Source organism: Geosmithia morbida (assembly GCF_012550715.1).
Source record: "Geosmithia morbida isolate 1262 chromosome Unknown scaffold_5, whole genome shotgun sequence".
Lineage (NCBI taxonomy): Eukaryota > Fungi > Ascomycota > Sordariomycetes > Hypocreales > Bionectriaceae > Geosmithia > Geosmithia morbida.
In genome coordinates, this window is record NW_023336192.1 from 552,841 (window position 1) to 564,990 (window position 12,150).

Consider the following 12,150-nt stretch of genomic DNA (forward strand, 5'->3'; position numbering starts at 1 on the left):
GCGACTTGGAAAAAGCGTATGTGAAAACGGGTGGTACCTCTGTGAGAGGTAGAGTCACCTGATGGGGCAGCGTATCCAATGGACGCGACGAGGGAGAAGCTGTCGATGATGATAGGCCTCTTCGAACGTGACGATATGGTAGGAGGATGTGAGAGGAGCGACGCGAAAGAAAAAAAAAAAGAAAAAAAGTATTAAAAAAAAAAAGCGAGCTGATTTGCTGGGGGGAGGTGGGCGGGCGGCTGATTTTTGGGGAGGCAAGAAGCCCAGTGCCTTTTGGGGGAGCCAGAGCTCAGGGCTGCTTCTCTCTGTCGTTGGCAACTTTCGGGGCGGCTGGAATGGGCTAGAGCGCCGGACCGGGGTGGAGGATCCCTGTGGCGCGACTTTTTTTTCTTCCTCTCCTTCTCTCCGTACTCTTTCTCTCTCTCTCTTGTTTGTGCACGCGCCTATTGTGCACACCGCACTTGTGCAGCTGACGTCGCTGTGCCGAAGAAGTGGGGTGAAATGGTACCGAGGAGGATGATGTGTGGAGGCTGGGAAGGATGAAGAGTGAGTTAGAGAGCATTCGTATACCGGCACCAAATCAAAAGGCAACAAGGCTTTTTTTTCTCTCAAGAGGCCCCGACATCAATAAAGCCGTTTTTGTTCTCACGGGGATGTCTGGTTGGCTGGCCCTTTGGCTGTGCTTGCAGGTCTCATAGCGTTCTTGACTGGACGGCTGACGCAGTGCAAATGCAGAGAGGCACGTGGAAAAGGTTCCCGGACCAGAGGACAGGTCGGAGCGAGAACGGCGGGCAGGGAAAAAGGAGCGGGGTGGGTAGACATACGCTGCAGGCTCTCCTCCCTCTCCCTTCTCTTGCTCTCCCAGCAGAGGAGAGGGAGAAAAAAAATGAGAGGATGAGAGCGACGGGAGATGCTGACGGTACAGCTTACGAGTTTGGGGGGGACAGTGATGCGAAGCGATTCTGCTGAGCGAATAGAATCAGTCGTGTCGATGGCTGCACAAGCTGTGAATGGTCAGCGAGCGCTTAAAGATCAAACAATGCCGTTTCTTGTCTCGTCGCAGGCGGACGAATCTGGTTGCCTTTTCGCAGTGTCAAGTGGAGGAGCAGAGAATGTGGGTTGATTGGCCGTAGGAGAAGAGAAGGAGGACGAGATGCGATAAAATGATTTGACTCTTGAGGGGCGGAACCAGAGTCTTTTCATACTTGTGACTGGCTGAATCAGCCTTCGACAGTGGGGCGATACTTGCCCCGCCCACGTCTCTTTTTTTCCCTCTCTTTACGAGTATATGTAGGCTATACATATATCTACAACGGTGCCATACACTGTATCGAAGTAAGGTCGTAATGACGGCAGAGCCAACAAGCACGTATGATCATATGTACCATTGCTGTTTTTATTGTATCTACAGCTACTGCCGCTAAGCATATATGATACGGTCCGCATCGGATAGAGATAGTGTCATGTACGAGCACCCGTATACAAGCACTGCTCATACTCTCACTGCTCGTCGCAACTATGAGTAAGCTCGTGTTGCTTGATGTACTCGCATGTAATCTGTACTCCGTACGTCGTATGTGACTTGACCCAGCCGCGCGCCCTGATTCGTTGGCCTCTCACATGACTAAAATCCGGACATGTCTCTCGGGTAAGAATACAGGAAAAATGGAGATTTTCCTTTCTTTTTTTCTATTTCCAACAATAGCGGCAAGCCTGCAGAAGTGGAAGTGCTGAGCAATGCTGGAGGGTCACCACTCGAAGGCCGTCGCAGTGATGTTACTGCAATGATGATAGTACGAGTATCAGCATCAGGGGTAGTGATCTTCAACCGTGGCACGGCAAAGTTCAAAGTTGTGCTACCATCGCATCACACAGCCAGAGTCATGCCAGGTCTCCGTGCCGCACGCCTCACTGCGACGTGCCTCTGCTCATATTACATGTACAGTCTCACCCCCATGCAATCACGGCTGTTTTGCCTCTTTTTTTTTTTGGGGGGGGGGGGGGGGGGGGGGGGGGGGCAGAAAAAAAAAGCCGGCAGAGAGTGGAGGAACATACCAAGACGGATGCCGAAGCGATGTAAGCTAGCGCGCGNCACTGCGACGTGCCTCTGCTCATATTACATGTACAGTCTCACCCCCATGCAATCACGGCTGTTTTGCCTCTTTTTTTTTTTGGGGGGGGGGGGGGAGGGGGGAGTTGGAATGTATGAGAAGAAAATAAGTCGAATACGAGAGGGAAACGGAAAACGGAAAAAGCAAAACAAGACAAAAAAGGAAAAAAGAAAAGAAAAGAAAAGAAATTGTACGATGGAGAGAACGATGGAGAGAAGAGAGAGAGAGAGAAATAGAGAAGAAGAGTGTTGGTGACGTCCATCAGTGCCTGCTGGGCAGGGACTGCCAAGGGCAGATGATGACGACAACACCCCTCACCAACTTCCCTGCAATGTGATGATGATCCGGTGTGCGCCACGGGATGGATGAGCTGGCAACTTCTGGGCAGTGCACCATGTATATCGTGCATGTGTGCCCCGTTTATTACCGCGGGACGGGGCGCGCCCTGCCTTCCTTCATTCCATGGTTGCCCCTCCGGTCGTCCATCCCATGGGAAGTCCTCCGGTGATGTGAGTCCGTCCGTGTGGCTACCTGATCTGCTATCACTGCGCCATATACGTCTCCAGATCCAGGATGTGATGGCTGCTATATGTACGCATACATGTGCTGGCTCTCATACGAGTAGTGTTATTATTCACTGCTACATGTGCAGATGGGCGGGTAGCACCCAGTAATAACCTGCAGTATTATCACTCATCACTAAGTAGCCATCTTACATCATGATACATGCTCCGAACGGACCCCTACTATTCTCCGACGGTAATCTGTACAGTGACTGCATCCGTAGAGCAGAGAAGGAGGAGACCAATAAGAAGGTCATGCGCGCCAAAGTCTCGAGAGGAGATGGAGAGGCCAGCCAGTATATTCCGCCTCGCATCGTTTATGCCTTTCTCCTCTTCGTGGCTCCTCTTTGTCGATACCGAACGCCCGCACACGTGATTCATCTCACTGTCGGACTTGTCCAGGTTATGCTATAACCTCGGTTAAGCGTGCGTCTGAGAGTTGGGTGAGATTATCCGATATCGAATCCGAGTAATCAATTAATTATTCGAGGTCAAGAGAGAGGAAGAGTGCTCTAGTGGAAAGCGTTATTTGCGGCCTTGATATGTCTAGTCCTTCTATGAGGAATCATTCTACAAAATATGCTATAGCCTCTGTGCTGATCTCGAGTCCCTGACTCTTCTCTGACCGAGACAACGTTCCTTCCGACAGTCCACATCTGACTCCAGTCTTTGTCTCTTCCCCCCCCCCCCTCCCCCTTCCCCCTCCTTCCTCATTCACGATTGTCCAACACGGCTCGCCAAGTGGGATCCAGTTGAAAAGACGATTGTTTTCTTTTCAATCATTCTCCCACTGTCTAGCTCGCCATATTCTGTCGCCTCCTTCTTCTTCTCCTTCTTCTCCTTCCTCTTCTTCTTTCAAGGGACACTATCATCGCAAAAGTCGGTGTACTCTGAACTAATGAACCCATGCCTCGTTTGCATATCTGCGGCACGGACTGCGGCTAGGCGGAATCGCATTCGTATGCTTCGCCTTTCTTTTCCGACTGCTCCGTCTCTGTGTCTTTTTCTTTCGGCTTTTTGTTTTCCGGCCTTTGCCCTTTGTGTAGAATCTGACCCACAGAGAGAGTCCTGGTATACATGTATGCCGTTGGACTTTAGAAGTGAGAGAGGTGCTGGTCCTCTTGTTCCTCTCTCTCTCTCTCTCTCTCTCTCTCGGCATGTCGCACTTCTTGTCTCTGTCCCTCTAGCGTCTCCCCGAGCGGCTTATGGCCGACGGGGGAGGCGAGAGCAACGGCATTCATTGCGCGGCGGTTTGAGCCATCTCTTCAACTCTGTGACGGTATGATGTTACGTGTAAAGAGCATCTATCTCTTCATTTCGCCGGATTCCATCCCCACCAAGCCGCGCGACCTTCTGCTCCATCACAAATACCCTGTACTTCTCACGCAAAATCGATCATCACAGGCCTGCCAATGTTACGTCTCGAAATCTCCTATCATTATTACTGCTGATAATGGTGGGTGCTTCTCCCGTCTCTCTCTCTCTCCCTCTCTCTCGCGGAATATGTCCTTTGCGCATATTGAGGTTGCATGTATGTGACCCATTTACACACCTTTAAGCAACGTCGATCCATACATGACTATTTGCACCACCAAGACACCAGAACTGTTATACATCACATACCACGTCCGGTCTCAAAAAACACCCGCTCACAAATTCCACAAGAAGGCAAAAGCCTCACAGCATGCTTCTAGCAATATGGCCTAGAACATGTATAGCCGGACTTGGCGTTTTACACAATTTGTCCGTCATCGGTTTCGCTACGCACATAGACAAGCAGGAGCAGCGCAGCACCTCCGGCCCCATTGCTGCTGCAGGCAGCATGCTGCGACTAGAGGTGGCGCTACCACACCAGGAGGAGTATCGCTCCTCCTGACCATCTGGCTTCGATATCTATGATCACCATCACCATACTCCATAATTTGGATCACATCTGCTCTGCATATCTGTGTGGTCCTTTTCCTCTCCGCCGCATCCTCTTATTCATCCATCATCGTAAGCTGCCAGCTCCCTCCCATCACATGCACGCACATGTCTCTCCAAGAAGCACAGTTTCCCCGCTTGGGTGACCGCAGGAGAGGGAGAGTCGCAGATGGACTACTGACCTCGACATGTTCCATCCCGCATAGGTGCCTAATCATGGGCTGCGGTGGTGGTCCAACATTGGCTGCGGTGGTAGGCCGTCCTAGAAAGTATTGACGTGTAAGCAGACCACCACACACAAGGCCGCTCTCGCCACCCCATCTCTCAGCCGGATCTGCATCCTCGACGACGGAACAGAGGGGCATGATGGCAAAGAGAAAACGGCGAGATGAGAAGGCGCCGAGGAGACACGCCAGACCGCTACCCGTCCACCAGAATCCTGCTTGAGGGGGCAACGAGACCATGGTTCTGCGACGGGCAACCAGAGCCGTTCCCAACAAGATGTGGGCGTCTGCAGACGACGGCGACACGCACACGCACACACACAGACAATATCATTCAGGGAAGTTGACATGTTGCGTGTAAGTGCCCGTCTTGCATGCGCAGACAGCTTTCGCACCTCAACCCGTTACAAGGCAGCACCCGAGCCAACCGGGGACCACTGCTGTCCCATTCGCGACCTCGGTGTTGGGAGGGACAGGAAGAAAGGAGGTCGGGGGATTCCCCGTCATCGGTTTCTTCTGCTATGCTGGCACGAATAGGTAGGGCTTTTCCATCTTGTGCGCTGCCTGTGGTACGCCGCGAGGGAGGGGGCGTGTGTGCCTTGTTGGAGGGGCGGGTTGGCCGTGGGTCATGTACGACGTCGGGCATACCTCATTGCTTTTTTTTCTCTGATTCGAAACGAATCTATGAGGCTTTTAAGGGGCAGCATGCGCAATGGGAGAGGGTTTGTTCGCGTACATGAAAGAGGACCAATGGTCTGCCGACAGTGGCAGCGGTGGAATGGCTGCGTGTGGTTGATGGTCCGCCAGAATTCCTGCTTGATCCAGACAATGAATGTCACGCTTGAGAGCCTGTCAATAGAAAGAAAAAAAAGACTAGTAACATTGAGGGGATACCTCTGCCGGACTAACCTGAAGGAGACAACGGATACGTCTGGCCTGGAAGAAGCCGACGTTGGCCAGATAGCCGCGCTGCAGGTGATAAGCGACGGAAGCAGGCTGCAGACGAAAACAGGCGCGATGTCACTACTCGTATGTGGCTATGGGGGAGTTTTCACTGCTGAAAGAACATGACTGGCCCCATGCAAGACATGGTCAGCATCTAACTTCCCTGTCCAAGCAGAGGAGGAGCGCCGATGCCCCAGCTAAAGACTAAAGCATGCTCTTGCATGATGGGCGAACCCACTGGGGGGGGGGGGGGGGGGGGGCTTCTCCCAAGGGATTTCGTGGTGGTCAGACTAGCACTGGCCGTGATTCGTCGCATTTTGCTCTGTCGAAATGACAAAAGGACGCCATGGAATCACAGCGCCGGGGCTGACATACATGGCCGGTCGCTTACCCAGGCGCATTCTGTGGACGAGGTCAAGGAGTGGCGGCAAAAGCCGACAGACATGTGTTGGTCCGCAACGCCACTCGGAGAGAACCTGGAAAGGGTTGGAAAATATGCTTGGTCGCTTTGCCAGGGGGGAGAGGGAATAAGATACGGCGAGGTGCTGGGTCGTCTATGTAAAAGGTCAGACAGGTTCCAGTGGCCAGAGTCTACGATGAACAGCCCCGGACGCGAGTTCACGATCTCTACTCGAAGCAGAGCCCCGACTCGAACCTGCGGGACTGGAAGCGCCAGGAGTCGGCCTCGAGAAAGCGTGCTCTTTCTCATTGGATCCCATATCCTACACTACCCATGATGATGCATAGTCATCGAGGGCGGCTGGAGAGAGGAGACGAGTGTCTTGTCTGAACCAGAGGAAGGAGCAGGAAGCGCTGAGGAGAAGCCTGGCCGCTTGGGGAATATCCCATCTCTCTTCTTCTTTCTTCCCAAACTGAACGAAGTGAATCTTTCAATCCAATGGACGGGGAGCTGCATATTTCCCGTCGAGTATTGCAAGTGTTCTCGGCGCTTACACATCAAGCATGGGCGGTGATGACTGGCAAGCATACCAAGCATGCAGATGCGCCCAGGCTACGCGGTGCTTTTACTGCAGGAGGAGGAGGAGGAGGTCCGACAGGCCGGCGCGAATGCACCTTACCGTAACGGATCTCTCTACTTCTAATGGGAACTAGCTGGCTGGTTGGAACGACGGGTGGCTGCGGGAGGTTGGAGGAGATGGAGACGAGAAGGAGGTGGGGGAGGGGGGAGGGGTTGTCGTCGTCGTCGTCGTTGTTGTTGTTGTTGTTGTTGTTGTTGTTGTTGTTGTTGTTGATACGAGCAGCTTTTTACCTTGATACTTCACGTGGCGCGCGGTTGTGGTCAAGTTGGTTTGATCAACCCACTTGATTTGACAGCTGGTCAAATAGTAGCCACATAGATGTGCGAGTAGAGGTTGGGTGCCACGACATGGCCAGTTGAGGGTCCGTAGCCCTCCCCCCCCCCCCCCCCCTCCCCCCGCGGGTTCGGGAGCCGCGCGCGGAGTGAGGCAGCAGCGAGTAGCAGGTCGGGGGTAAGGGGTTGCACGGGATTGGGGGAGAGCAATCCGAGAATCTGTTATCATCTGTTTGTTTGTCTGTGCTGTCAATTTCTGGTGGCTGGCGAAACGGAAGCAGCAAGCGCCGTCCGGGTATTGTTCGTTTCTCGTACGTATTATTTCCGAAGGTTATTGAGATGATGGTGGGGATGGAGACTGGGACTGGGTCTTGAGGAACGGTGCTATATAAGTTGTGATGCTGCTGCTGCTGCTGCTGCTGCTGCTGCTGCTGGTTATGAGAATCGATATCGCAGCCGCTCCTCCTCTTCTCTTCTTAACATTACACGCATACACACACACACGCACACACACACGCACACACACGTACGCACACGCACGCACGCACGCACGCACACACATCTTTCGGGAGGATCATCATCGTTCTTTTGGGTTCATACACGTCATATTGTGTGTCATTGCGGCCACGCGACTGCGCACATCTCGGAACATTGACACCCATACGAGCACATCCATCCACCCAGCCGGGCCTTTGCTGGTTGGTGCTAGTTGGTGTGAGCGTTACGACGTAAGTTCCAAAAGCCACCACTCCTATTTCTTTTCCGGGTAAAACTAGCACAACTGCCAATCATGTTTTTTTTTCCTCTCTTTTTTTTTTTTTGCACGGTACTTGAGATCGGAATCGTACATGACGAACCGGGTTGGCTAGGCGCCACCATCCCCCATCACACTATTGCCAGTTGAACAATACTACTAGTGCTCCGTACCCCATACCAGACCGGCGCTCTCTCTCTCTCTCTCTCTCTCTCTCTATACGAGTCATTACGAGGGAGTGCGAGTGTCAATATGGGAGAGTAGGGATACCGAATACGATACCGGGCACCAATACTGATTCATCTGTTTTACCAGTATCGTACAGCAGTCTTCTATTATTACGATACGACGTAATAGTACGAGAAGCACACACCTCTTTCCCTTGTCTTTCCCGCCGGCAACTGCCAGTCGGATAGCTCCTTCCCTGGACCCTCTGTCACCTCGAACAACACCTTCCACGTCACCACTCGTCGTCGTCGTCAACTGAAAGGAAAGAGCAATCCAGGAAAAGAGATATCTTCTTCTCTCCTCTCCTCTCTTTTCCTTCCTTCTCCCTCTCTCTCTCTTTTCTCTCATCCACCTCACGAACCTCTCTTCATTCCCCCTCTCTTTCTGTCGACTATTCGGGCCTCGCTGTGTCCAAAAGTACAAGCGCGACGTACAAGACAAACCGCCGCCGCTTTTATCCTTTACTACTCCAGACGGACCCACCTGATAGCATTCACATACTGCAACTGCGAGTGAGTGTCCCCCCCCCCCCCCCCCCCCCTTTTTTTTTTTTCTTGTCTTCCTTCTTTACGTCGTCCCACGTACACTCCCTGTTATGGCCAGCAGTTTTTATTATTATTATTTATTTATTTATATTCTCATGATCAATCCCACGGCTAATCTTTTGCTCTCTCCGAGCTCTGTAGAGTCATCCGGTGGCTCAGTCAGGCTGCACAACCACCGGCAATCAGCCCTAGTCAATGAACCATTGTTTACGAACATCACCCGCCGGGAAGGCTCCCCAGTCAGACAGGTCTTGCGTGGGCGTGTGGTGACAAGCGACGAGACTGAAGACATCGCATCGGCCACACCTCCCCCCAGCCAAGCCCATCTTTTGCCGCCAGCAGGTCTCTAGAGACCGTCATTGGACTCATTGGAACTGACCCTGGTCCTGGTCCCGGTCCTGGTACGGCGAGTACAGACACAGCATCCACCGAAAAGCATATGCGCCCTCAGCGTCTCGCACAGCCAGCAGAATCCGCTTACCACCTATCACACCCCTCCCCCCAGCACACGCCACACCACACTCTCGCACACCCCCCCACCCTTCACAAACAGAACCACGGCGCCAAACACAGGCGCGCTCACTCGGCATCCCACTGTTGCTGCACCACCTCGCTACGATATAACAAGCTCTCATCCTGCTGCCTTTCTCTCCCTCTCCCTCTCCCTCTCCCCTCCACCTTGCCCAGCTTTTTCAACCTCCGTCCTCGAGTACGGCTTGGGCTTGTCATCTCCCGTCCCACTCCTCGGCCCACCACCCTGCGCTGGTATAAGGCACCACCTCTGGGACCTCTGTTGGCTCTTTCGGTCCTCTCAACGACGAGCAGGGACAAGGCTTTACCTCACGATGGCGCCTACCAACAAGCCGAAGCTGGGCAAGCTTTCCACGCCCGTGTCGGCCACCTTTCCGTCAGAGGTCACCTCCGCTCACATTCGCTCTGCCACCACGGCCACGCCTCTGTCGGCCATCACCTTTCCTATCAAGCCCGACCCCGACTACATCAAGACGCCCATTAGCCCGCCGTTGGCCTACACAGACTTCCTCTCGAAGGCCATGTCTCTCACCTCTCCCCTCCCTCTCCCGGGTGAGACGACTCCCGAATCCGTCTCGGGACCGGAGACCTGCAACAGCGACCAGTCGGACTGCTCCTGCAAGGTCGAGGAGTCGTCGCCTACCTCGACGCCCAGTGAGAGCGAGGAGAAGGCTTTCCCGCCATCCACGGCACCTCTGGTCCCCCCCAGCCCATACAGGGCCCTGGCAATGCCCATGTCGGCTCCCCCGACGGGACCGGCCTCGTTCCCCAGCCTCAAGGTGCCCCCGAGCCCGTCAATCTCCAACCTGGACTCGCCCGTGCGCTCGCCATTCAGCGCCGGTGGCCGGTCAATCCAGCCTCGCTCCGCCTTTGACTGGGATGCCGCTCTCAAGGCCCGGACCCAGTCCCTCAAGAAGAAGCCGCCGAGGACCAGCACACGTCACATCCGGGAAGTGGTGACCAGGACTGTCACCTACACCCCACGCATGGACCCGGCACCCAAGGGAAAGAGACGTAAGGTTGACTCTGATATCTGATGTTAATCTACGGACAAACATTGTCGTCACATGTGCGACGATGATTTGGCCACTACTACTACACACATCGACGACACACTCAAACACACCACTCGATTTGATTCTCTTTCCACCCTGCCTTTTTTTTTTCTTCTTCTATTTTTTTTTCCTGTTTAAATACTACGCCACTATCAAGACTTGGATCTTTATCCCGTCTCGAGACCTAGAGTCCGAGACTCTACGACATTATGGACATATCTTTTTCTTTGTTTTTCATTCAACGGAAGAATTCATGGCCGGATTTGGAGAACTGGAGTATTTCAAAGGTGGCCAACATGATTTACACACACACACGCACACGCACGTCTGATTCTCAGCTGGACTATCTATTTTCTTTCACCCTCCCCTTTTTGGTTACAAAGGACGGACATGTTATTTATTTGGGCGGCCAATATTGCTTGAGCATCTGTAGTCTATGACACGGCGTTGGTGAGCAGAGGTGGGCTTTACTGGTATGAGGCCTGCATGGAAGCGGATGCAGCAGGAAGTGAAGCGGCGGTGAATGATGGGAAAGCACCGGCGGTACCTTGGCAGGGTAGCACGGGAGGTATTTTTGATCTTATTTTTTTACTTGATGATTATATATATCCATATATATATATATATATATCAAAGAAGATGACGGAGACGTCTTGATTGCCACACATGCCTGAAACAATGTCAGTCATAGTGAGGGTGTAGTCCGGAGAACGGGAGACGGGAAGACCGCGAGTACAGTACTAGATACTACGACTACCTCTGCCAGCATGGAGTACGGAGTAGAGGGGAGGGGAGGGTATGGCCAAGGGTGAGGGTGCTGTCGACTCCACCGCTGGGTGCGCGATGCAGTGCGTTTCTGCTGTAGACTGCAGGCTGCAGAGTGCGCGAGGTGCAGCAGGATGGCACGCCATGTACATGTAATAAATGCGTGAGAGGAAAATCACACTCTTCTTCTTTTTTTTCCCTTCTCCTTCTTGGAGGTAATTTCGCCATCTCTATATCCTGGTCCGAGCGTTTTCTAGGTTGGAGCGAAGAACGCATGTTACCAGACCCAAGTGAAGACGAGGTAAGGATGCATTGTGAATGTGTCTAAGGTAGCGATCGGAGAAGAGATTGCGAAGGGCCGACGGAGCATTTGATATCCGTGAAGGGTTTAGTAGGCAAGACCAGAAGAAACGAAGAGGAAGAAGAAAAGAAGCCATCGTCTTCTTTCCTGGGCTGATTCAAGGCGGCCTTGTTAGGGGTGGATGGAGAGGGTCAAGGTAGGAGGATGTGAGTAAGTATACACTGGTACTGCCGATGCTCGCTGCTCACTGCCTAGGGGAGAAAGGGTGTGGTGGTAGTAAAGATGAAGAGGAGGGTTCAGAAGGGAAGAAGAAGAAGGAAGGATAGAAAGAAAGAGATGCATGACAGTACGGAGTGCAGAAGAGGGAGAGATGAGTGACCTAGACCTATCATTCGTGCGCTGGACTGGTAAGAGGAAAGAATTATCTGAGTACGGAGTAGAGAAGAGACATGAAAAATGACGGGGAAAAAAAAAAAAAAAAGAAAGATGGAAAAAGAGAGAGCAAGGATCTAAGCGCCGGGGACGATCGAAGGGTGGGTCATAATTGGTTCATGGGGGAGGGGGGAAGAGGGTCGGTCCCGTCGTGGAACGATTCATGATTGGGTGTGGAAAGGGGCACGGGTGGTTTTAAGCGCCCACGTTCTCTCATTCTCCACTAGCAGTAGCGTAAGAGGCAAGTTGACTTCTTTTTTTTTTCTTTTTTTTTTCTCGGGGGGAGGAGTGTATGGTATATGGTATATATATATTTATATATATTTACAAGGTGCATAGCATCATGGTTTTTGTCGACATTCTCTTCTCGTTTCTTCTTTCTTAGAAGAGCCTCTCTGTTGCGAGTTATGATGGAGATGAAAAAAAATTCAAGAGCAAACATTTCTTGGGGGGGGGGGGGG

General features: G+C 52.6%; 2 protein-coding genes across 2 annotated transcripts; one reads left to right on the forward strand and one right to left on the reverse strand.

Annotated features, from left to right (window-relative positions):
• Positions 1-6,056: 6,056 nt before the first annotated feature.
• GMORB2_6186 (uncharacterized protein) lies at positions 6,057-7,685 on the reverse strand (the record flags this gene model as incomplete). Its single annotated transcript, XM_035468156.1, has 3 exons — positions 6,057-6,168; positions 6,303-6,429; positions 7,679-7,685. 3 exons carry the CDS (start codon positions 7,683-7,685, stop codon positions 6,057-6,059), a joined length of 246 nt encoding a protein of 81 aa, XP_035322137.1.
• A 1,765-nt stretch (positions 7,686-9,450) lies between these two features.
• GMORB2_6187 (uncharacterized protein) lies at positions 9,451-10,173 on the forward strand (the record flags this gene model as incomplete). Its single annotated transcript, XM_035468157.1, has 1 exon — positions 9,451-10,173. One exon carries the CDS (start codon positions 9,451-9,453, stop codon positions 10,171-10,173), a length of 723 nt encoding a protein of 240 aa, XP_035322138.1.
• Positions 10,174-12,150: the final 1,977 nt, after the last annotated feature.